The 27199-nt window shown below is 43.2% G+C and overlaps 1 protein-coding gene across 1 annotated transcript in view; it reads left to right on the plus strand.

The window, feature by feature from the left end:
* Positions 1–27199, plus strand: part of SETBP1 (SET binding protein 1) — a 463997-nt gene that overhangs the window by 418049 nt on the left and 18749 nt on the right. The window contains exon 5 of the mRNA XM_006889235.1: positions 7907–8077. Coding sequence (XP_006889297.1) covers positions 7907–8077 — 171 coding nt within the window. The remainder of the gene's footprint in view (positions 1–7906; positions 8078–27199) is intronic.

The raw sequence follows: 27199 nt of genomic DNA on the forward strand, positions 1-27199 counted from the left end.
TTTGTTCCCAATACAGCCTGGCTCCCACTCCACGCCAGACTTTCACTGAGCAGTGTCAAGGGGCCATGGAGGTGACTGAAGGAAACTCCACCCTCACCCTATCTGTATCTGCTCCTCCCAGTATGCCAGGTTATCCTTTGTCATGAGGAAGCATCAACACCTTTAAGTCTTAACGTCTAGAAAATTAATTATGATGCTTATCAAGCCTTTATTAATCATATTGTTATTATTGTTGTTGTGTATATCGAGTTGGAACTGACCAATAGCTGACCGTCTGAGCAGGTTTTCAGAGGCAGTAGTCACGTGGGAGGAAATTGCCCATCCTTCTCCCATGGAGCAGCTGATAGCTTCGAACCGTGTGCCTTTGGTATTGCAGCACCACTTCTTGCCACTAGTGAGTGTTATGAAATTAATAGCTTCGTGATAATTCTGTCAGTTCCACCAGTTCCTTTCTTTTAAGGATACTACAAAACAAGAATCCAACCAAGTATCAGAGTATCTAGACTCACAACTTCCTACCAACTGTGTGATTTCAGAAAGGTTATAGAATTTCCATCCTCTCGTCTGATAAAGGGGAGTAAATGGTGACTATTCAGGAAGAATCTTTAGGTTGTTCTCCTCCAGGGGCAATAGCTGGAGAAGAATGCTGAATAGCCCATGGATGGCCAAGATCAAAAACAGATATGTCTTGGGAAAGGTGCGGCTAGAAGTGCTCCTTGGAAGCGAAGATGGCAAAGTGTCATCTTTCATGTTTTGGACATGTCACTAGGCGAGGCTATCCCTTGGAAAGTGGCATCATGCTTGAAAGATGGAGAGTCAGCAAAGAAGAGGAAGACACCCCCCCACAATGAGATGGATTAACACAGTGACTTCAGTAATGGGCTCTAGTGTGTCAGAGATGATAAGGATGGCACAGGATAGGGCAGGGTTCATGTTGGCTGTTCACAGAGTCTCTGTGGGTTGTACTCAACTTGATGGCACCTAACACAGTTTTAGAAACCATAACAGTCAACACTCTTGGCACCAGCAGCCAGGAAATGAAAAGACGTATTGCGATGGGAAAGTCTGCAGTTAGAGATCTTTCTAAAGTACTGAAGTGCAATGATATCAGTCTGGAGACTAAGGTGTGCCTGACACATGCCATGGTCTCTGCAATCACTTATTATGATCGGAGAGCTGGACAATGACTAAGGATAAGAGAAGGAGAATTGATGCCTTTGAGCTGTTGTGTTGGAGAAGAGTATTGAATATACCATGGACTGTTAAGAAAATGAGCAGGTTTGTCCTGGAGAGGGTGATGCTGGGCTGCTTCTTGGAGGCAAGGATTCTGAAGCTTCATCTGACATGCTTTGGTCATGTTGTAAGGAGGGACAAGTCCTTGGAGAAGGTCATCATGCTTGGGAGGTTGGAGGGACAGTGCAGGAGAGGAAGACCCTCGATGAGATGGACTGATTCAGTGGCTGAGGTAATTGGGGGCGAGGGGAGTGGTAGGTGTGTCAGAGGTAGTGAGATTGGCACAGGATAGGACAGAATTTAGGGCTGTTGTACATAGGGTCGCTATGAGTTGCAGGCGACTCAATGGCACATAACAACAACAACAAAACAACTAACAAATTACTTGTGAGGCTGGTTGTTACTATCCAGAGTAACAGAGCTCGTTAAAGAGACCCTGGGAAAGTCAGCCATCATAGACCCAGCTTTCCACTGTGACCCGTGTGACCTTGAGCAACCTAGAGACCTTGAGCAACTATCACTTTGGAAGAAACAGAATCAAAATATTGAAGCTATTGACTCACCCTTAAGGCAGTAAACAGTGCTTTGGTCTCTGACCTTTTCGCATCCTGAAGTAGTCAATAACCTGGCCACTAGCTGTGGTGCCGGCTGCTGATTTTGATTTGGGAGTAGTTTAACCTTGAACTGAGCTCCAAGTAACCACGGCAACAGGAAGTCAGCTTGTGCATCGAAGGAGGAAGAATCCATAAATCAAGTCCCTAATGCAAACACGGTGTGCATGTGGACGTTCGAGGGGATAAGTGGTCTATGAGAAATTACCTTTGAAAAATGAGTGGCTGTCCCTTGGTAGGCTACAGCGCAGTTTCAAAGACTTTTTTCTTTCCTTTTTTTTTTTTTTTAATTTGTCTGCAGAGGTCAGCAGGTTATGGCAGAATGTTTTCATATAAGTTGAACGTTTTTTTTCCCCCTTTCCTCTTGGCTCTATCTTTTAATTATGAACAGATGTTGGATCCACAAGTTATTAGTGTTGTTATTTCCTCCTTTATAAATGCACTGGCCCTCCCAATATGCAAACCGCGTTGCACTTTGTCCCTCGCTGGGGCTTGGGGACGCTCAGAACACATCTGCGAAGCGTGTTCTCCATACACTGTGCTTTGGGACCAGGAGATGGTGATCCTTTCCCGGGTCAAAGCCATGATCATGGGGAGTATCTGGCCTTCTTTCTAAGCAACTTAGAAACGCTTTCCTTTGGAAAGAAGGGAGCTAGACTTTTGCTAGGAGGAAACTTGATAAATCACCCAACACTCCGCTCTCACCACCTATTCCTTGGGACTTTGTTGTCAACTATTCCATGTTTTTCTGGTCATGTGAAGGCCTCTGTGTGGAGATGTCAGCCATTACCTGGAATGAAAGGAAATGAAGACTTCCCCTTGGTCAGTCTGTCCAGGGCTATGGCCCAAGAACAAGGCACCTATTGCAATCCGGAGGTCTCTACCTCCAGAGAAACATTGTGGATCACAAGTGTGGTTAGGTGAACGTTGGCTTCAGGTTTATCTGCTAGTCTTGCCAAGGCTTAATATTTCTAGGATTCTTTATTTAAACCCTCCCCAAACCAAAGAATGCTTCTGAGAAAGTCAGAACTATCCCCTCTGCCTCAGTTTATTTTCAACTTCGTTGCATGGCAAGCAGTATTATAATCTAGAAGATCCTAAATTACCCAGGGTTTTTGGAGAGAACTAAATAGGCTCAATCTGAATTATAGGATGTTTTAAGTGCCATTTTATGACTTTTCACGTATTCTATAACATAAACACTTGCGTAGCAAAGTATGCCCAATAGAGGTATGATCGGATCAACTTTAATGAAATGATGTGGACTGAGACCAATTTGGATTCTGCACATTTGCATGAAAATGGGTACAACTAAAATGACTTGAAATCAGTACGTTCCCAAGTGAGAGTTAAATATCTGCCTGCTAATCCTGTTTATGGCCTTCATTCCCTCAGCATAGCGTAATGTGAGCCAAGAACTACCTGCCCAACCTGTGTCCACAGGTACAAAGAGGTAATATCACTGGGTGTCTCCAATCCGGAAGATCTCTGATGACTTAGAGTTTCAGGGCATGTTAGGGAATGTTTGGCTGCAACTGTTTGACACAGATACTGCTGTGGAGGCACGGAGAAGCAAAAGGCTGAGTTTCCCTCGGACTGCTGTCACTGTTACCAGATTGCGTAGCAGCCAATCGTGAAAGTACATCAGTTTTCCTTATCATTAAAGTGCATCACCTTCCCCAATGCTTAGACTCTGGCAGGGTTCTAGAATTTTATTTTTTTTTTTCCCAAAACTGCAGTGATTCTTTTTTTCCTCAGTGTCATTAACAAAGAATATTTGCCAGAAAAATGATCAAATTAGACCTAGAAGAACTACAACTGGAATGTTCCCTCGATGAACAAGGCAAGGCTTCAACTCAATTAATTACTTTAACTTAAACGTGGTAGCAAGGAAATCCAGTCCCTAAAACAGGACATGTAAAATGCAGCATCAGGGACAGCAAAGGAGGTTCGTGGTGAGGTGGACAGTCCTGGTGGCCAGAGAGTGGACTCAAGAACAGTAATGAGCGTGAAGGTGGCACCACACTGGCAATAGTTTGTTCTGAGATATAGAGGTTCATTGTGACTCAGAACAGACGAGAGACAGCAAAAGTCTTAATACATGTTTCTGGTTTCCAAAAATAACAAGAAGGCTGGGAAATAAATAGTAAAAACTCGATCTTCTTCATCAAGCTTGCTAGTGTTCTGTTTCCTTAGAAGGCCTGCCGTGTCTCTGTTTTTCCGTGCATTTGACATACACAGCATGCTTGTATCTTGCCTGTCACTACCATTACTATGGAAAATATTTTCCCCACAGTCAACCCAAAGGCACGTGCTTCAAATTCACCAGCTGCTCTGCCGAAAAAATATGGGCACTCTTCTCCTCTGTGATTTCCTGCCCTTGAAAACCCAGTGGAGGCTCAGCTATGAGTTGGTTCTGACTTGACAGCACATAACAACAACAAGGCATATTACACACATTCACACATTCACAGCATTTTTTTTATTGTGTTGCCTTGAAATCTTGTTTTCTGATGGAGGATCCAACGTTTGTCTTTCTCTACCTTCAGAACCCAATGACATATAACACAAAAGAGTGTAATCTCTACTGCTGTTTATCGCATCTCAAGTTGAAATCTGAGGGACTGAGGTGGAAGGCTGTTCCTATCCTTGTCAACTACCATCAGACTGGCTCCCCCCATTCATGCAAAGCCCAGACACTGTGGGATGGGACCACTGCTGTTTATGAGATTTTCCTTGCCTGAGTTTTAGAAGTAGAGCAACGGAGATTACTTCCTAATGTGTTTTAGTCCAAAAGCTCTTGTAAAACTCTCTAAAAACCGTGATAATATTCAGGCTTCCAGAGATAGACAGGTATTGGTTGCATTTGAGATGCACTGGCCGGGAATGGGGCCCACATCCCCTGAATGGAAACCAAGAATTGTACCACCGAGTCACCACTGCCCTAGACTGGAAAGGATCAGGAATGTCTTAGAAAAGGCAAATGACTATGCCAGCGTGGTGGCACCTCGGTTATTTAATCCTTGGTGGCCTAGTAAATATGGAGTTGTTGTGCTGTTAATCCAGAGGCAAGCATTTCAAATCCACCAGCTGCTCTTGAAAGAAAGATGGGCAGTTTCCTCTTGTATGACTTACAGCTTCTGAGAACCAACTTGAGGGTCGGTTATGAATCAGTTCTGACTCAACAGAAATGAGTTTTTGAGCCTTATAACAGAAATACCATAGGTAGGTGACTTTAACAAACAGAAATTTGTTCCTCACTGTTTAGGAGACTAGAAGTATGAATTTGGATTTAGGGAACCTGCTCCAGACTGTAATAAGAGGCTTGAGCATAAGAGAGATCGGGAGTTTGGCACACGATAAGGAATGGCTCTGATCTGTTGTTCAAAGCTTTGCTATAATTTGTAGTCAATTCAATGATACCTAAGAGCAGCAACACTCAGAGAAATGTTTTCTTCGTGTGTCAAGTCTGGTGCTTTGGTGATTTTCATATGGCTTGGCGTCTGTCTTTCCTGTCTCTACTTCTCTCCCTTGTTTGTTTATTCTCTTTTATATCTCAGAAAACTCTAAAGAACACTGTATACCAATACCTCATTAACACAACAAATAAAACCTATTTCCAAAGGTGAGCGTTTTCACTGTTTCTGTACCTAAATTCTATTCCACAGGTATATGTGTGTCCTTTGGTAACCCAGTCGCACGCTCTTTTGATTACTGTAGCTTCCTGTACTCATTCCTCACATGTCAACCTGGTTACGTTCCAAAGACTAGGTCATTATGTAAAAATGAAAGGTGACCCATCAGATCCCAGAATAGAAGATTATCACATAACTGCCAAATTGCATTGTTACATAAATGCCAAATGGCATTTATTACAGACCTGCTGAACCACTGAGAATCATGTTACCCCATTAGTTGACACATGACCCTAACCAGCATTACTCTCACCTAGCACCTTGGCATTCCTTACCGCCAGATATATGTCATCAATGTACAGAAGAGTCAGGTAGTAGATTTTTTTTACTATAGTTGCAAATTCAGAGTATCAGGTAGCAAGATAGGTGCTGATAAGTGAGGAGTAGGTGTGCAGCTACAGGTGTGAGGGTGAGGACGTCAGCACATATTCTGGGCACACCTGATTCAGTCCACAACAGACAGTTACAATCTGCCTTTCCCAAGCGTGGCCGTGGACCACTGTGTCCTCTGTGTGAAACGTTCGGTGAGCAGCTGAGGAGTGACTGATAGCTTTCAGAGGACTGCCGTGCTGACCAGGAAGACATGGCCTTTACCATCAGACAAGTAGGAAATGTCAGCCTTGGACCTTAAGAGTCATTTAAATCTAATCAGTTCTCACTTCATCTCTCGCAAACATACCTTTTCATATGGGGTCACTGTGCGTCTGAATTGACTCAGTGGGAACAGGTTCGTTTTAAAACTAAAGAAACAATAGTGCTCCCATATTATTTCACTCAGTGTTTCAGAGCTTTGCCAGGAGGCCCTCAGCAAGATGACCTCATTCTATGGGGAGATCCTACTTCTCTGGGATGGGACTATACCAACATACTTTTGTTGGAATGAAAAGAAAAATTTAAGAACTGTTGCATTTATATTGCCAATATGTTGTTGTTGTTGTTACTGCTGCTACTGCTCTGCTGTCTTAAGTTCACAATGGTATGATGTTGATAGATGAGGAAATGCTGAGTACATGGATGTCTGACTTACACTTGAATGCCCTCAACCTCTGGGCCTATATCTAAATGAAAAGGAGAGTGGGAGAGTGGATTTTGGGTGGGTTTGTTTCGAGGATTTTATGGTTGGATTTTGGTTTTTTTGTTTGGTTTCTTTTTTCTTTTATTTTTCTGGTGGTTGTTGGGGTGTTTGTTTTTCCCCCAGACATTGTGCTTATTCTAGAAGGTGCCTAGAAATCTTTGTTCCTGTCTAGGGAATGGAAGATAACCAAGCCTTTGGCTGATGGCTGTATCAGGCCAGAGGAAGTAGCAGGTTTTAATAGAGTTGGAGTAAGAGAAATAGCAGTAACGGTGAACCGACTCGGAGCCCGCCGCTGCTGTCAACACGTGACATGCATTGGCTCCACTGGACGCTCACAGCAGCCCCTAGGAAGCGGTGCTGTGATATCCATCCCAGTTTTACAGTTTAGGAAACTGAAAGCTTGGAGAGGTCAAGTAACTTGCTCATGATCACACAGCTGGGACGAGACAGAGCCTGGACGCAAGCCCAGGAAGCAAGGTTCCGGAAGCCCTTCCAGGCTGTGGGAAATCTCCAGGCTCTTGCAGAGACAACTCACAAGAGTTCTTCCTCTGGCTCTTTGGTTTTTTCCAGCATCATAAAGGCATGGCTTATGATGCATTTGATGCTCGGCGCTCAGAAGCCCTCACACGACGTTTACTGCACACCCATCACCAACTTCTGGCGGGCTGGTGTCTCCCCTGGGTCAGGCTCATTCTCCCTCCATGGCTTGGTGTACGCTTCTCTCAGCTCCAAGAGTTTCTTTGGTTCCTCTCATCCTCACGACCATTTTGGCTCAACTTCTCCAACACCTTCCTTCAGCTCTTCCGTACCAAACGTGCTTAGCCATCTGATTGTGTAGGCAGGTAACACTCAAGCTGGTGTTCACTTGTCGCCCAGGTTTACTTCTCACTTACTCTTGTCTCCCCCGCTGGAGGAGATAAGAGTTCTCTGGAGGTGGGGAACCTTTAACGGAGCTACTTTGCCCCCTGAGAACCACCCCTTCCTGCCACACACAGTGTGTCCTCTGTGAAGATGGGCTCGCAGAACTGCTAACAGCTGGGTTGGCTGATAGGTTCTCCTGTTTCCTCAGGCCTCTCTGCAGAGCAGCCACCCAGAAGCATTGGCATGGCTCATCGGAACCACAAAACCAGTCAGACTGATATTTTTGTTTGTTTTCTAAAATGCCATTCTCCTTGGACTCGAAGGAGGGCAAGTCATTTAACTGTCCTCTTAAGATCACTTCCAGGTTTTCCAATTTTTGACTTCTTGTTCCTTTCAAGTAACTGGAAGCCTTTGGGGTTGTTGTTTTTCAGGGATGCCAAGTCCCCACTTAAAAGCGGACCAGACTCCAGCGCATAGTAAGAGCGAGGCCTCGGTGTCGACCATGATGACCAGGAAGAAGCCAGCCACAGGCGAGAGTGTTGTGATTCCACCAACCCCAGTGTTATCTCTCCTGGCTGCATCCACAGCAACTTCGGACGCAGGTGAGCGTTTTCAAATGCATTGGGTTCTCCCAGGAGATGGTCGGCATGGAGAAAGAGGACGGAGGGTGTTCTGATACAAGTAACATTTCTCTGTTTACCTAACCTGCCATAAACGTCGACCGTTGGTTGTTGTTAGTTGCTCTTGCTCTACTTTTCCCTCATGGTGACCTTATAACAGAATACAAGGTTGATTGGCCCGATACACAGTTATGATCACTGGTACCAGTCTTCTGATGAGCCAAGAGTTCAACAGGGACCCTAGAGGGAAGGGGACTTAGAGGTCTTTCTAATACCTGTCCAGTAAGTATCAATTAAATAACAACAATATTGCTTTTTCGCTAGCCTTACTTATAACTAGTCTCTGCTCTTGCAGTGTGCATTAAGGGCTTTACCTGGGAAATCTTCTAGAACTCTTAACAGAACTCTGTGAAATAAGTATGTTTATCTTCATGTTCAGAAAAGGAAGCCAAGAGTTAGGAGTATACTGATCCAGAATACAGTGGACACTCAGGATCCCACCTGAAGACCAAAGCCCACACTCTCAACCACTGTGGTTCACCGTCTCCCTTTACTTACAAGACTTGGGAGAAAGAAATTGCTGGGTTTCCTTGAGTTCTTCATTCTCCCTCCTCTATGATTTCATAAAAGACCTGGCTGGTGGTCTGTAAAACCTAAACTCCTAAAAAACAAAACAACAACAACAAAAAAGAAAAACCACCTAAACTCCTTATTCAGACCTCCCAGGTTTCCTGCAGTCTGTTGCCTTCCACAGCTTTCCACCTCCACTCCCTGTATTACCATCCACCATCTCATCACCTCTTTGCCACACTCATCCCTGGCACCAGGAAAGCAGGCCTTGGACTTGGCTTAGGGCTTGTCCTTGGCACCAGCCTTGTGATGCACATTCTCCAGATCCTCAACACTCAGCCAGTCACAGCTCCTCTGAGCTCAGTGTCTGTACCACTTCTCAACCACCTGCTCACAAAACACTAGGGAACGTCTTCCCTTTAACTTCTCCCTGTCACCAAACCACATCCACCTCAAAGGCAGCCAGAGGCCATCATCTACTATTCAGTTATTTTTCCGGCTCACAGAATGATGGCATGTTCCTTAAACATTTGTTGCATTAACACATTAGTAAATGTTAAGCATATTGCAGCATTTAGAAGTGAGTGCTATGAGGAGCCTCATTACGGATATTCAGTCCAAGCTCATCTTCTAATTGAGCAGGTTGTTTTGAGTGGAGAACTCAACCTGACTCTTTTCCTGCCTCCTTCATGGAAAACGCTGGTAATCAGGAAATCAAGCCCTATTGATGGGTCAAATGTGAGAATGGTTACCCATGGTGGACAGTGTTTGCTGGAGCTCCCCGATTAAAACAAGCTTGGAAGCAGAAGTGGCATCCACTTCTGAAATAATTTGCCTCCAGAAACTCTTATGAATGTAGAGAAATGATGAAAGTTATGCAAATGTTCAGATCTTTAGTTTATAGGGTCATTATGAGTTATCTGCGACCCAACTACACTTAATAACAACAACATTGAAAATTACAGAAAAACATATTTAGAAGGACATTTTCCAAACTCATTTTGACAAATATAAATAGGTGGGGTTTTTTGAGGGGATGTAAGTAAGTGTAGGGAATGATGCTGAAATTGCTCTTCCTGCAGACCTTTTCAGTGCCTTTACGTTACCAGTGTGCATTGTGAAGCTCTGAAAGGGGGAAAGAGAGAATAGTCTTGACTCCCTAATGTCTTTTTTCCCCCCTGGATTTCTCTCTTAATATCTCTTGGGGATAGCATTTTACTCAGCAGCTTGGGCAATATTGCTCTGAGGGAATTGAGAACCGCTCACAAATTTTATAAAGAACCTCACAACTTTCACATCCAGCGTGCAAAATAAAAAGTGTTTCATGGAAATGCCAGGTAAAATGGCACCAATATCAAAGGAGATGAGGCCAGGGGAGGGGCAAAACTTGCTCCCACATCTTTGGACGTGTTATGAAGAGCTACCAAGAGTGGAGAAGGACATCATGCTTGATAAAGTTGTGCATCAGAGGAAAAGACAAAGACCCTTAACAAAGTGGGTTGACAGAGCGGCTGCAGCAGTGGGTTCCCGCCCGCAGCAGCTGTGAGGACAGTGCAGGGTTGGGCAGAAGTTCATTCTCTGGTGTCGTTGCTGTGACACAGAACCACCCTCACTGCACCTGACAACAGAGGAGGGGTAGACACAGATGGAAGAAGGTTGTGCTAGCCTCACAGGGGGTTGGGCAGCACGTTGGGGTGGTTCATCTTCCAAGCACTGTGGACAGAATCCTGGAGCCATCTTTTGCCGGAGTGAAAGATTCAGGCCACAGTGTGCACGGATCAGCCAGATTATTGCTTCTTCAACCTTGCCGGTTAAGCACCGGAGACCTCCCTTTATGTATTCAGAAATTAGCCCGTGTGTTTCCTCCTTTGGTTGCCAAGCGCGGATATTTCCCAGGGGCAAAGGACAGGTGGTCTTCAGTTTTCCCTCCCTGCACTCTTTTGGTTTCGTATGAGAGAATACGTCCTCAGGCTCACATTCTGCCAGATACGGGCTTCCCTCCTCTGTTGCGTTCAGTAAATAATTTACAAATATGCCAAGCAGGCGGAAGAAGCAGGTGGATATTAAACTTTTAAGCTGGCCTCACTGGTAATGGGAGCTGAGCCCAAAGTCTCCTGTTTCAGGATGCAGGGACGGGCTGTTTGGTTTTTGGCAATACTGAAGTGAGACTCTCGGGAGAATTCTGCAGCTTTGGTCCATTTCCGGATCTCAGGCTGCTGAAAAGAGCTTTCGGGGGGAAAGAGAGAAAGGCCAGGGATCTACCCCAGGTGCTGGAAGCCAGACCTCCCCAACATTCCATTCCCCACAGATAAATAGCTTCCCCCAACCCTGAGAGAATTCGCAACTCACACAGCAGCCTTGCATCCAACATCCGTGTTCCACAGGTGAAGAAACTGACACTCTCTGAGATTAAGTGATTTGCCCGAGACCGTGCAGTTGGATTGGAACTGAAATTTCCTCGCTTTCAGGAAGCAGGTTCACTTCTGTCGGGGGCTACCTTTATCAGAGGCAAATTTTATTCCCCCTGAAGACTCTTGTGGTGTAATGCATAAAGTGTGAGATCACGAGCCCAAAGGTCAGTGGTTTGAATCCACCGGTTGCTCTGAGGGAGAAAGAGGGACAGTCTCTCATTGTAAATAGTTATAGTGTCAGAACTCGATGGGGAGTTGCCAGAGGTCAGAGTCTACTTGGCAGTAATGGGCTTGATTTGGGGGGTTAACCTTGACTCTTCTGTTTGAGAACAGTGTGTGACTTTTCATTTGATGTTGTTTTGGTTGTTGTTGTGTACCATCGAGTCAGAACTGACCCATAGCTGACCCTCCAGTGGGTTTTCAAAGGCAGTAATCTCATGGGAGGAGATTGCCCTTCCTTCTCCCGCAGAGCAGCTGGTGGCCTCGAACCATGAACCTTCAGGATTACAGCGCATATTCTTACCACTAAGCCACCAGAGCTCCCTTATAATTTGCTAAGTGTGGGTAATTTTAACTAAGACCGACCATATATATTGTCAGCTCCACTGAGTGAACTCTCTTCACAATAGCTTTCTGCATAACACGTTGAAATGTTGCCCCATCTTACACCGTCTTTACCATCACTGAGTCCATTGCTGTAACTGTTGCATCAGTCCATCTCACTGAAGCGCGTCCATTTTTTGTTGGCTGTCTTCTTTGCCATCATAATGTCATGTTCTGGCAAGTTGTCTTTCTTGATGACCTGTCCAGTGTGAGGCGCCGAATGCCACTATTTTCAGTCCTAAGGAGCATTGCGATTGCATAGCCAAAACCAGCATGATGATGCTGCCTCACCATGAGTTTTCTAGAAGGTTCCAAGGCTTTTCATCTTCATGAGAGGAGACTGTTCATCTTTTTCCTACAGTGGCAGTAGATTTGAACTGCCAACCCTTTAAATAGTAGGCTGATGTCTTAACAGACTACACCATCAGGATGTTTTTGTAGTTGTTGGTTTGTTGGTTGGTTGGTTGGTTGGTTGGTTGGTTGGTTGGTTGGTTTCCTTAAAAATTAAAATGCAAAACTCATTGTTTTGAGTTGAAGATCACTCATAGTTGACCCTGCAGCAGAGTTTCAGAGGCTGTAAATTGCATAGGAGGAGAGAGAGAGCCCGTTGTTTGCCCTTGGAGCAGCTGATAGATTTGAACCACCTGGCTTTGAGTTAGCAGCACAGCTTCTTACCCACTGGGCCACCAGAGTCCCTTTGTGGTTGTATATTAGGCAATTAATGTTTTCTGGGTTTGGTTTCCTCTCACTGGGTGCTTGGGCAGTATAGTCACGTATATTGCTGATGAGACTTCTCAGTTGAATTTCTGATTTCTCAAGAGCCCTTTTCTTCATCTTTCACTTTAATGAAGGCAATTTATAATTACTTCTATCTACATAGAAAAATCAGCTTGGTTTCCAGTAGGTCATCATTTCTACAGAATGGCTTTAGTGGCCCAGACAACTGCAGAGGAGAAAGAAAAGGGAAACTAAAATGCATAAAAAAGAAACACAAATAGCGCAAATAAGTCAATTTTCTTTAATTCAAAAATGTGTGCCACAGTACCTAGTGCAGTCACTGAGATACAGTAGAGTAGGTACGCAGTAAGTAGTGACTGAACAGCATGACGGGATGAGACCCAGAAGTTGGTGCTTACACAGGACTAAACATGGTGAAACGTCTGAGCAAAACCCATTTAAACTTGAAACCATTTTAAACAATCAAATGGAATACATTTGAGAGACACTGTGTAGGCTTTTGGTAAATATTTGTCAAATAATTAATCAGTCTTAACAGTACCTTTTCAAACAGATGATTTTTGGTTAAAAAAATGTGAAAAGGAAACATTTTCCACCTTGTTTTATAAACATTGCAGTGTGAGGGAAATGAATGTGAGTCCCAGGTTTAAACATACAACTTTTCTTGCTTAAGTGTATATTTGTGTGTGTGTGTGTGTGTGTAAACCTAACCAAATGGCTGTCTAGTTGGCCCTCACTCACAGCAAGCCTGTGGGACATCCATCCATGGCATCTCCTGGGTGGAAATCCTTAGAGAAGCAAGATTGCCAGATTTTTTAACTCTTGGGGAAGCAGCGATGAGTCCAAACCACTGACATTCCAGGTCCCAGCTGAGCACTTAACTACTGTGCTATAAAGGCTTCTTGTGTGTGGACAAGATGTTCCAAATTTCTTATTCCTTAAGCATTTCTTTCACTCATCAGAGTCCAAAAAGCAATGTTGATCAAGAAGTTACTGATTTGTAGGCAGAAGCTTGCCAGGAGCTAGGGAAGAGGGTGGCAGGACCTCGAACAGGTCAGCCAGGAACTCCTGGAGGGAGAGATGACAGAGGCTACAGCCAGTGCTCAGATGGGTCAGCCTCTGTGATCAAACTGTTCAATGGTTATTGATTCACTGAGTTGCTGGTGCAGCCAAGGAGGTCCCATTCAAAGGTGCACTGCGTAATTATTATGAGTGATTAAGGGTAATGCAGTAAAAGCTTCAATAAAGTTTTGTTGAAAGTGATGCATAATTTGAAACAATGTCTATCACACAAGCCCAACAAAGATGTAACAGCCGGATCAGATAATCCATACTCCAATAAGTCAGGCTAATTGTCCTGATATTCTGCTTATTGAACTGATTTATCAGGGAAGTCATGCAAAGTGTGAAAAGTTCGTGATGGCACTATTGAACCATGCTCCTCTCCTTTTTCCAAAGATGAGACTGTACTAACAAAGGAGGTTTGGTGACTCCTGAGAGAGACCTGTCTTCAAACCTTGGCCAATCTAGTTCATGTACCGCTACCCACCCCGTCCTTAATAGAGACGTGCATTGGTGCTGAACAGGTCTTATGAAAGGTTACAGGCTAAGATGGACTAAGACATAAAGCTTACCAAAAATTAGCCAAAATTAGCCTATAGACCAAAATTATAGAATCCATTGCCATTCACAGAGATGGGACAAGACCACACAGTGCTTGGTTCTGTTGTACATAAGTTCACCATGAATCCAAAATTCAGTGGTGACTACACGAGCATCATATTGACCTTACTGTTCCAAATTCTGACAAGAACTCAATAAAACATCCAGAACACAAAACCCCTAGAACTAGGTGGCACCCAGCCCCCACTGCTGATTCTATAAAGGATTGCAGTAGAAGATCCTGGACAGAAGGAGGAGGAAAAAAGTAAAACAAAATTCAACAATCGAAGAAAGGCCAGGCTTACTTGTGTGATCGAGATTGGTGGGACCCCCATGACTATGATCATTAGTCACCATTCAAGCCTGGAACACAACCTGCCCCAGTGGCTCAGCCTTCAACCAACAAGACCTCATGGAGGGCACTTGTGTTTAAGGCCAGGCCCTTGTCTCCATTTTTGAAGACTGGATGAAGCGGCTGGATACTGTAAGACGGGCACTCTTGTTTTGTTTAAAAAGTCGATGTAGAATGTTTGGTTGTGGGTTTTTTTGGGGTTTTGTTTTGTTTTATTTTGTTTTTATTTAAGCTTTTTGTTTAGAGTCAACAAGACCTCATAAAGGGCCCTTGTATTTAAACGTCGGCTGGGTTGTTGGACCTGCGGCCCTTGGGACTAGTGTTTTTATATATATTTTGGAGGAGCATTCTTCTAACTCGTACAGCACTCGTCTGTCAATCTGCTGTACTAAAGTAAGCTGGGTTTGCTGTGATGCTGAACCTTGTGCCACTGGGGTGTCAAATGTCATAACGGTTACCCGTGGTGGACAGGGTTTGGTGGAGCTCCCAGCTTAAGACAGGTTTGGAAGCAGGAGGAGCATCCACTTCCTAAACCACATGTCTCTGGAAACTCCATGAACTTAAAGAAATGACGATAGTTATGGAAAGGCTTTGGGTCTTTTGTTCATAGGGTCACTATGAGGCGTGCTGTATTGGACAGCAGTCAACAAAATCATAAGGTGGACAGTGATAGCTGGGAGGTGCCACTCCTTACAACAGCCAACCATACCAGAGCACAAGGTTAGCCTTTGCCCTGCAATAAAGCCCAGAGGCAGGCAGAGACCAGGTGAAAGGGTTAATGGAGAGGCAGATAACAGGAGAGAAGCAGGAAGGATTCAGTTATAGTGTGGGTTTTGTCATTACTGTTAAAGAGCAAAATGTCCAGAAAATGTCTATGAAGAGTTAAATGGAAAACCAATTTGTTCTCTAAACTTTTACTCAAATCACAGTGTTAAAAAAAGAAAAATCCTTATTGACCTCCACCTAAGAATGATGGAAAGACAAGCAAATGTATCCCCTTCTCCCGCATGCACTCTCTCTCTATCTCACGTACACAGACGCCCATACAGATAGTCTCTCAAGGCCAAGGAAAGGAAAACAAAAGCATAGATCAAGGATGCTGCCATGAAATGTCAGCTACTCTAGGTGCAAGCCAGTTAGACGTAACAGCTCCATGAGAGTGAACGCAAGGTTCTTCGGTGGTGTCTGTTTCATATCAGAGGTGATTCATTATTCGTTCAATATAATACCTCCCAGAGCCCTTGAGTAAGTGAAAATATTTAAATTACCCAGATCTATTTAATGTTTAGACATTTTACTTCTCATCCTACAGACTGATATTTGGTAACATCTTTTTTAGTAATCAAACTACTAGCCTAGGTAAAACTAGCTGATATCTATTAATCAAGATATAAATCCCTAAGCTTGAATGTGTAATTACCTTTACAAATGAAAGTATGAATTCCTACTTCTGATGCATCCAGAATAAAGTTTAGAAAGCTAATAGTTGAAGTGAAATAATCATATAAAGTACCTTTAGCTCTTCAATTCTGTGAACCTCTATTTTTTTTTCTCTTAACCAGCTACTACCAATGAGGAAGAGCTCAAAATAATGGGAGAAAACTCAGGTGGAAAATCAACAAGAATTTAACAATTATAATGAGATCGTTTCTTTGGCTTACTCTCTTTTAATCATGAGGAATCATGACCTGCAATTCTTGTCACAGATCCATTCAGTTGAAAGTCTTGGCTTTCAAAAGAACCAAAATAGAGAAAATGCACAAGGTAATGGGATTTGGACATCCAAGAGCAATAAGAGTACAAATTAAAGGAATCATTGAATTGTAAAATAAATTGCTTCAAAGCCTGAGTAATCACTTCAACTATACAATAGAAAACCTTGAGAAAAGATCGATGGAAAGGAAAGCTGTATTTTAAAAACAACTCGTTCAAGTTTTTTGGAAAGCACTACTCTTAGGCCCATGATGAAATAGCAGAAAATTATTCAGCGTTTCCCTAGAAAGCTATGCTGAATATGACAAGCTTATGGGGGGGGGAATCCATTCACTTTTCCCTACTTTATTTTTATCTTATATTGGTTTGCATATAAAATTTATATCCATTGTACTATCATTCCTATACATTGGATTTCACACATTTACATTATATTTCAAATGATCATTTTCAAATGACTCATGTACATTGGGCTTTATAAAATAAATTACTATTGATCTGTGCCTACTATTACCTCTTTTAAGATCCTCATTGGATCTTTCTCAATTTGAGATAGTTAACAGTTTTAGTTTGCTTGGCTCCACAGTCCACACTCTTGGTAACAGCAGCCAGGAAATCAGGAGACAAATTGCATTGGGAAAGTCACCTGTGAGGGACCTCTCAAGAGTTCTGAAGTGCACCAACGTCAGGCTGGAGGCTAAGGTGCGCCTGATCTAGGCTATATATAGTCTTTGCAATTACATGCTATGCATCAGAGAGTTGGACAGTGAATAGGGATGATAGAAAGAGAACTGATGCCTTTGAGCTGTGGTGCTGGAGAAGAGTGTTGAATATACCCTGGACTGCTAGGAGAACAAACAGGTTTGTCCTGGAGAGGGTGAAGCCAGAATGTTCCCTGGAGTCAAGGATTCTGAAGCTTCATCTGACATACTTTGGGCATGTTGCAAGGAGGGACTGGTCCTTGGAGAGGGACATCATGTTTGGGAGAGTGGAGGGCCAGTGCAGGAGAGGAAGACCCTCGATGAGATGGATCTATTCTGTGAGTGGAATGGTGGGAATGAATGTGTTTGAAACAGCGAGGTTGACACAGGATAGAACGGCGTTTAGGGCTCTTGTACATAGGGTCGCTGTGAGTCGCAAACGACTCCATGGCACATAACAACAACAACCACCCACCCTTAACTCATCAAACTCTGGTTTCTAACTCTCCTCACTCTCCACCCCCTTCTCCTTACTCTTTTGGACTTTTATCCACATCTAACTAATTACCCTCTTGTTTTTACAATAATGATCTTATTCAGTATAGGTAAAAGACATAGAAAGACCTTTCATTTGAAAAAAAAAAAACAACAAAACTTGCCCTAGACTCTAGAATTTCCTAGTGGCACAAATGGTTTGTGTTCAACTGCTTATATGAGAGGAAAGTCAGGAAAAATATGCACATAATAATTCCGCAAATAATTCAAGAAATTGAACTATATGAAGAAGAATCTGTCATCGAGATTGGAAGAAGACTCATCAACCACATGTAGATTACACAACCTTGTTTACAGAAAGTGCAGAAGGTTTGACACACCAAAGAAGATCAAAGACTACTGTCTACAATATGGTTTACAGCTCAACATCAAGAAAGCCAAATCCTCAGTGCTGCATCAATAGATGACAACATCATGACAGATGGAGTGAAGATTGACGTTCTCAAAGATTTCCTTTTTCTTAGATCCACAAACAACACACATGTTAGCAGCAGTCAAGAAATCAAAAGACTTGTTTCAGTGGGCAAATCTGATGTAAAGGACCTCTTTAAAGTGTTAAAGAGCAGAAAAAGGGGGGATGTTATTTTAAATAGAATGTGCACCTGATCTCAGCCTTGGTATTTTCACTTGCTTCATATGCATGAAAGGTTGAACAATGGATAATGAAGACCAATGAAAAATTGATGCCTTTGAATCCCATGGGCCACCACAAGGGAACTCCGGTGTCCTAATGTGTAAGGAGATGCACTACTGATTCAAGGTAGCACCTCTCTGGTGGGTTGTAACTACCAGTGGTTCCATGGGAGAAAGAAAAACAATCTCCTCCGGAACAATTTACAGCTTCTGAAGATCTGCTGGAGGGCCAGCTATGAGTTGGTTCTGACTTAACCACAAAGAGTGTGAACTTGCAAAGAAAACCAAAAAAACAAACAAAAAAAAAAAACAACCAAGTCCATCTTGGAGGAAGTGCAAGCAGGGACTCTTATGAAGCATGGCTGGTGAAACATATGCTGGGCTTGTTAGCAGGAGATCCTATTCTTTGTAAAAAAGGCATCATGCCTGGAAAAGTAGGGGAGCAACAAAAAATAGGAAGATGCTTAAAGAGGGTGGACGTAGTAACTACAACAATGAACTTGAGCACAGGAGAGATTGTGAGGATGCCTCGGAATCAGGCACAGGTTCAGTCTGTTCATCGGGTCGCTAAAATTGGTAATTGACTCATTAGCACCTAAAAACTAATCTCAACAGTTGGCAGGTCACACTCTTCCAATGGGGATGTGAGACAAAGGCCTGGCGTTCTGCTTTCGTAAGGATTAGGACCAAGCAACCTTACAGTGCACCCCGTTACTCTAACACATTGTTCACTCTGCATTCTAAGTAGCTTGATATCAGTATGTTTCATTTCCTCCCTGTCCCCGCCTACACCCACCACCCCATACTATGAGCCACCAAGGGACCCTATAGTATTGGAAGCTGCTGGGCTTCTCTGAAGACTTCCTTACACCTAAGCCTCTCAGTCAAACTCTGAAAATTGGTTTTGTTTTTGTCTTCATCCTAAAGAGAGTAAGGGCAAAGCTGTTGGTCCAGTTGTAAGATGCTCCACTCCCTATCCAAAGGCATATGGTTCAGAGCCACCAGCTGCTCTGAGGCATAAAAATGGGCAATCTCCTGTTTGATTTATAGCCTCTGAAAGCCTGGTGGAGGATCAGCTATGAGTTGGTTCCTACTTGATGGCACAAAGTGACACCACCACAAAGGCAATGAGCTCTGTCACTTAACTTGCACATCCTAGATGTCCACCTGTGGCCAAAGCCATGAACATCCAGAAATTTCCATCTCTACAATTTGGCCCCTGCCTTCTCCTTTCACCACATCTCCTGGATAATTTCAGCCAGCACCAAACTCCGTTACGATCTTTACTGTCCATTATAATATTTGAAAAGATAAAAACTCATGCTCTAGATCTATTCAGCTCTTCAGCTAGAAGCCAGCATGGTGATAAATCTGGTTCAAAGGAGAATTAGAGGAATAGCAGTTTGCAGGTCTGTAGACATTAGAGAAAGAATGTTAGGCTAAGATTGCTCACGGCTCACTTACTCTATTGCCTTCTTGTTGTTGTTGTTGTTGTTGTGTGCCATCAAGTTGCTTGCAACTCATCCTGACCCCTATGTACAACAGGTCTGGACCCTGCCATACTGAGCCAATATAAACCAATACCTTGTGTATCTTTCCTGAGCAAAAATCAACAGGTTAATATGTAACTCAGCAGAGTCTAGGCTTTTAATCAGTAGTTGTTGTTGTTAAGTGCCATCAAGTCATAGACGACTCATAGTGACCCTACAAATGAAAGACCTGAACACTTACTTGTATAACTTTCATCATTTTTCCTAGTTCGTAGGGTTTCCAGAGGCAAGCTGTTTCAGAAGTGGATGCCACTCCTGCTTCCAAGCTTGTTTTAATTGGGAAGTTCCACCAAACACTCTACACCATGGGTAACCATTATCACATTTGAAACATCATTGTCACAGTGTTCAGTATCACAGCAAACACAAGTTACTTGTGTACAGCAAATGAACAGACCAGCGCTATACCACTTAGAAGAATGTTTGACCAAAAACAATGAAAACCAGGCCTGAGGGCCGCAGATTAAAATTACCCACCTTTGGCTTGCTTTCTGTCCATTAGGCCAACAGACCTTTGTTATTGTTGTTGTTGTTAAGTGCCCTGGAGTAGATGACTCAGCAACAACAATGGTTTTCCCCTGATAAAATAGTAGATAATGGATTCAGCAGACTACATTCCCCTAGATAATCAATAACCTTTAATAGTACAAGCCTGCAAAAGAATGCACTAGTAAAACACAGACAGGGCACACAACCTTCTGTTGCTCTCTTTCCATGTTTTGAATCATTTTGTAACACCACACCTGGCCGGCCATGTGCTACTCTGGTTGAACTCATGTGCTTTAACTTCCTATTGCCTGCACTCAAATTTCAGTGCTGCACTTACCAGCTGTGTGTTCTGGAAGGTCAGTGTTCACACCGCTAACAGGGGAGATAGAGTACCAGCAGGGGTAAAGGCTTTTGGTGAGGAAGATGCGAGATGATCCTTGTAAAACTCCCAGGAGGGTGCCTGACACGCCAAGTTTGGCAAGTGGATAGTGTTGCCGCTGCTGTTGTTATTGTCTTGTTGTTAGCTGTTCATACCCAGGGAATGGTTTTCTCCTTTGCCCATCCTTAACCCCATGGGACTGCCTGATGATGATTCTTCAAAATTCAACATTAACATTTTAAACTTTAAGAAAACTTACCTAAAACCCCATTGGAAACCAATTGCAAAGCCAAGTTGAAAATCAGTTTCTCTGTGTCTTCATGGCACTCTTCCATCAGTCATCCAGGATTGTTAAACCTATTGGTCATCATCTCTACAATTACTACAGCATAATATGTTTGCTGCCACTTGTATCCCATCTAGAGCCACCATCTACGTCTCTATTGTAATTTGCTCAATTTATACCTCCAGTACTATAGTTGTTGGTGGTGGTTGTTGTTGTTTTGTATGGTCAAGTTGCCTGCAACTCATAGAGACCCTACGTACAATAGCCCTAAAATCTGCTCTATCCCATGGCAATCTCACTGTCTCCAACACACCTACCCCCATTACCCCAGTCACTGAATCAGTCCATCTCATCGAGTGTCTTCCTCTCCTACACTGTCCCTCCACACTCCCAAGCATGATGTCCCTCTCCAAGGACTGATTCCTCCTTGCAACATGTCCAAAGTATGTCAGACGAAGCTTCAAAATCAATGCCTTCAAGGAGCAGCCTGGTTTCACCATCTCCAGGACAAACTTGTCTGTTCTCCTAGCAGACCATATTCAATACTCTTCTCCAGCACCACTGCTCAAAGGCATCAATTCTCCTTCTATCATCCCTAGTACCACTGTGAGGTGGGAAAATATAACTAATCTCTAGCTGTTCATCAGAATTCATTAAAGGACAATGTCTCCTGCTCTGAACCACCCAGTGCATTATACCACAGACTCTAGCATTATATTCACTAGGGCTAAAAAGACAATGATTTCTCTTTGTATCAGCATCTCACACAGTAAATCATCCCCTGTGAATGCTCAGTACAGGGAGCCACCACCTAAGTGGGATCTCTGGGACAGCTAGCTCCACTTTTCAGTTATGGTGGTCTAGTTTCTGCTAATACACCAGGGTGTCTTTATGAAGGATTTCATTTTCCAAGTAAAGGATCTGTACTGAGCACCATCTATGCAGTTCATGGCATGTGTTATATTCAGAGAAGGAAGGAAAAATATGTACAAAGACATCTCCTTTCAGTTACCCAGAAGTTCTGCAGCACTTAACAGATGACCTACTCAGTGAAACCCTGCAGATGGCATTGGCCCACTTTGTGTTTTAATTATTTCACATTTTATTATTTTATTAAATTATTTTATATAATCATTTCTGTTTACATGGTGGTCAGTCTGTTTCGCCTAGAAAATTCATCATCATTTCCTATTTAAGTTTTGTCCCATTCAATAAGTCTCATTGTTGTTACTATGTTCCATCGAGTCCGCTACAACTCATAGTGACCCTTTGGCAATAGCTCTGAACCTCGCCCTGTCCTGAGCTAACCTCACCATCTCAGACACACTGGCCCCCATTGCCACAGTCACTATGTCAATCCATCTCATCCGAGGTCTTTCTCTGGTGTAATGTATAATTCCCAGAACCTGTTTATATAGGCTGCAAATAAAAGTAACCAAAGCTAAGAATACTACTTTTTAGCAACTTACAATCATAGCCAAGTGTCTAAACCTTCTATGGTGCCAAGTGCATAGTAGATAGTTCAGAGAACTGGACAGTGACTAAGGATGACAGAAGAATAATCAATACCTTTAAGTTGTGGTGCTGTAGAAGAGTATTGAATATACATAACATGGGCCACCAAGAGGACAAACAGGTCTGACTTGGAGAGGGTGAAACCATGTTCCTACTTGGAGGCAAGGATTTTGAAGCTCCGTCTCACATATTTAGGGCATGTGGCCAAGAGGGACCAGTCCTTGGAGAAGGAAGGATATCGTGCTTGGAAGGGTGGAGGACATCACAGGAGAGAGAGACCTCGGAGGAGATGGGTTGACACAGTAACTGGGGTAATAGGTGTAGATGTGTTGGAGTTAGTGAGACTGGCTTCGGATAGGTCAGGCTTCAGAGATATTGTACTTAGGGTTGTTATGAGTCACAGGTGACTCATGGCACTTAACAACAACAATGAGCTCTGTTTGTTGAGGAGTTTAGTTTTGTTTTATGGGTTTGATGGGGTTTTGGTGAGTTGTGTTCTTTTTTTTTTCCTGCCAGTACTGAGAGTTTAGGAAAGATAGGAGAAAGTTTAATGATAGGTTTGGAAGTGCTGGACCTCTGAGAAGTTCAACTCAATTTGTCTGCCCTGGATGCTTCGTACAGATTCCATTCCTAAGCACCTTGTGCCACAGCCAGACCCTCTTAAAAACCGAGTAATGGTAATAATCCATTTTATCTTCGTCCCGGTGATCGTATCTCTCACGGCTCCACTGATGCTCAGTGGGAGGTTTGGCTGAGAGGCATCCTGTGCAGGGAGTCAGGTGCGATTATTTTAATGAGGACTCCACACTCTGGTGAAATGCAGAAAAGAAAATCTCCCATATGTGAAGCGATTTCTATTAAGATACTCATTTTATGTCAAATATTCAGGCCCCTCTTTAGAAATGACAGAGAATGAAAGGACTCTTGCAGGGGCAGCTTTTTATGAAGCAAAGAACGAAAGGGCGCAAATATTTTATGATCAGTTTTGAGATGAAAGTGCGGTACCCCACTTGCCCTCGCTGGCTCTTTCCACGTCCAGAAGTCTAATTAGATTGTTGGTTTTAATGGCAGAGAGAAAATTTAGTGGCAACCAAAAGCAACTGTGTTAATGAGAAAGGGGGCTGGGGCTCCGGGTTTCCGGTAATTAATGGAGAGTGTTTTAAAAACTTCTCGGTTCAAATGAAGTTGCCATACCGAGCCCAGCTGTTGGAAAGGGGGGAAAGTCCTTCCCACTCACTGCTGCGGAAATGGCCTCAGGCACCACGGAAGAACTGTGTAATGACTGTCATTAAGAATGATCTTTAGTGGGCCAGGCAGGCTATATCGCTCTGAAAAGGCACACGGAGAGAAAGAAAGCTAAAGCAGGTATTGCTCGAAAAAGAGTGGAAGGGGATTTGCGAGACAGGTATGGCAAAGGCAGAGAGTGATCACTCACACCTCTGTCCTTTCTGCTCTACCCATGGGAACAACTGGAGTCATTCCAGGGCATCCCTGAGGGTTCTCCTTCTCCTGCTTCTTCAACTGGAATAGACCAGAAAGGACTGGATTAAAAAAGACTAGAAGGGGCCATTGCCAACTTCATATTACAGATAAAGAAATGGAGTCAGAAGACATGAACTCAGTTACTAATGGTACCTAACTGGGAGTTAATATGAGTCCTTGAGTAGTGCATTAAAGGCTGGCACATTCAACTAGTAACCAAAGGTTAGAGGTGCATCTACTGGGGGGGGGGGAATCAGCATCGAAAACTCTGCAGGTACACAGTACGCAATGTTCAAAACCTAACTTTGGTGAGTGGATCTTGAACGCTCTGAGGGCTATACGACCTAAAAGATGGGGGTGGGGAAGGTTAGGGGAAATCAAAATCAAAGACTATTAATTCAAACTACTAATGGGTCAAACATTCTTCTAGGTCGTATAGCCCTGGTGTGTCCACTTGCCATACAGAGGTATTGCGGTCGCTGTGAAGCTAAACACCGTGACACTGAGGTGTCAAATGTGATAATCTTTACTCATGGTGGACGTTGTTGGGTGGAGCAACCCAATTAAAACAAGCTTGGAAACAGGAATGACCACTCCACTTCCGTAAATAGCTAGCTTCCAGAAACCCTATGAAGCTGGAGAGGATTAAAGTCACACAAGTGTCGAGGACTTTCGTTCATAGGGTTGCTATGAGTCGCCTACAGCTCAACGGCACTTAACAACACAGTGGGTCACATGACCCTGAGACCAGAAGAACTAGATAGTGCCCTACTGTCACTGGTGACTACTCCAGTGATAGGAAGTCCTTGCCAGAAGGGGAGAGAAATGTGAAACAAAACTCATCATCATAAAAATTATCCACGCTGGTAAGATAAAGACTTGTGGGAACCCCAAGATTGTGGCCTTCAGTTACCCTTCAAACTTAAAACTGAAAGCATTTCTGTGACTCAGCTTTCAAACAACAGACAGGCCTAGAAGGGGGTCAGTGACATCAGAGAGAAATGCATTCTTAGAACTATCAACCATAGAAGATCCAAGGGGCAGCATTTCCCTGGGATAGAGCTCAGGAGGCAGAAAGGGATAGGACAGGTGGGCAAATGGAAGTGGGAGGAAACACAGGGAGGAAGTTGGAGGAAGAATGCAGTTATAGTGCAGGGATTGTAGTCAGTGTCATAAAACATAATGTGTGTGAATTGTTGAATGGAAAACCAATTGTGTAGACTGTCATGCTAAGTCACAATAAAAAGTAACTATAAAAACCAACCCCATGGAGGACAGTTTTACTCAGACACATCAGTCAGCTCTTGATGAACCAGAGTTGACTCCATGGCAACTAATGGTAGGAGTTAGGAGAACTAGACCACTTGGACCCTTGAGCCCATCCCTCCTGAGACATGTACTATTGAGAACGTTAACCTCTGAGGTCTCAGTTTTCATCTCTGTACTATGGGAACAACAAGGTCTTGAGGAAACACAGGTGAAGTACCTACTGCAGTCTGTGCTGTCATCCCTCCAAAAATCAAAGTCCCAGGTGAAGTACTTGCTGCAGTCTATGCTGTCATCCCTCCAAAAAACAAAGTCCTTTCCCCTTTTCCTTAGTTTCATGTAAAGGGTAAGAATGGTGCATTCCCTTTACCTTATATCCCTGTGATGCAACAAGTAAATGCAAAAATAATTGTTGAATGAATGATCAAAGACCATCTACATATCCATTAATAAATAGTCCCTTCCCTCCTCTCTCACATGTCTAGTTTTTTTAATGCCCTTTAGATCTAGGTTTTCTCATTTTCTTTATAAAGTCTCCTTTTGGAAGGAATGTAAAGGAAATGTTCAACACTTGCCGCCACCCTCATCTCATCCGATGGAGAACCCCCTTCTCTATGCCTTGCGGGAATTAGGAACATATGAATGGTTTATCATATGTCCTCTAGAACCACTGAAACTTCCCTTGACGCTCCCTGAAATTAAGAAACAGATAGTACAGTCTCCATCGGATCACAAGGAAATAGTCTGTGTTACCAATGGATAATTGTGAAGATACTGATGAATGAAAGGAATGCCAGCTGTTTAATAACCCCAGCAGTGTCTGTACCACAATGTGGCTTGCTCCATAAAGATGACAGAGCTCAAAACACAAGAGAATAAGCCTGAACTGTTGTCTTTTCAAGTATGTCAGAGATGGTGAGGATGTGCAGGATAGGGCAGGCTTCGGATCCGTTATTGACTCAAGGACACTTAACAGCGACAACAGTGTATCTTCAGCAAAGGATTCAGACCAGCCTCCCAGCAAAGTTCCTGGGCAGTTTAAAATCATCCACATTGCTTTTAAGTCAGCTCCAACTCATAATGACCCCCTGTGACAGAGTAGAACTGCCCCATAGGGTTTCCAAGTCTATAAATCATTATAAAAACAGACCGCTACATCTTTCTCCTGCCGAGTGCCTGGTGGTTTCAAACCACAGATCTTCCTGGTCACATGCTCAAAAGCAGTCTAAGAGTTCTGGGCTCTGCAGCACTTGAAGGTATTTTTGAGAGACCTTTTCATATTTTCAAATTCAGTTTCCTTCGGGTCTAAACTAGCCTCAGCCCTGGCCTTTGTCTTGTGCGAGTCACCAGAGTTAAGTGATTTGGACTTTCCATGTGGAAAGTTCATTTTGTTGTGTAATTAATGGGAAGCAGACTTTGGGAAGCTGATGATCCAGGCCCTTATTTATATGAGAGCGTATGTCTGTGTTTTGTTTATGACTCACTCTCTTACTCTAAGCATTGTAACTTGGTTTGTTTACACGAACTTTTCCTAGAATCCAAGCCACATGGTATATGAGCCAATAATTTATGGTCTCTGAAAGGGAAAGATGATGAATGAGCTTTTTCCTCGTAAATTGTCAAATCTTGAGTTGAGGAAGGAGTTCTTGCTGCCTTGAGCCTGTCCAAGCTTATATGTGTTGGGGCAGAAGAGAAGTTAAGCCAGTAACTTAACAAAAAATACTGGTGTAGCAATCAGAACTTGAATGTATATTATATTTGCCAAGAAAGCAAAGAGCATTCCCCACTACTCCCTTCTTTAGGACACCTCCCCAACTGTAAAGCATTATAATTCTGGGCTAAATGCTTGGCAGTGAAAAGACCATTTATATTCCTCTCTTCTCTTCCTCCTCCCTGTGCCTCTCTTTAAGTTTGTGGTGTTAGATAATTAATATATAACATGTCTGTGTGGTCCTTTCCCAGGAAGACTAGTGCTTTCCATTTATCGCCTTACATATTCATGCTGGTTTTCTTACAGGCCTTTCGTCATAGGTTTCAAATTGGTTTTGTCTATGGCTCATCCAAACTCTGGTTCTCCTGTGGGCATCAGTTCATATTTCAGTATTTTAGTGGTTTTGGTCATAGTGTAGCCACTTGAGTTGCTGGTGCTGTAGGGAACAGCTGAAATATATAAGGGTCTAATGTAATTTATAGTGATTT

Source organism: Elephantulus edwardii, unplaced genomic scaffold (assembly GCF_000299155.1).
Source record: "Elephantulus edwardii isolate Elephantulus edwardi_28Jun2011 unplaced genomic scaffold, EleEdw1.0 scaffold00076, whole genome shotgun sequence".
Taxonomy (NCBI): domain Eukaryota; kingdom Metazoa; phylum Chordata; class Mammalia; order Macroscelidea; family Macroscelididae; genus Elephantulus; species Elephantulus edwardii.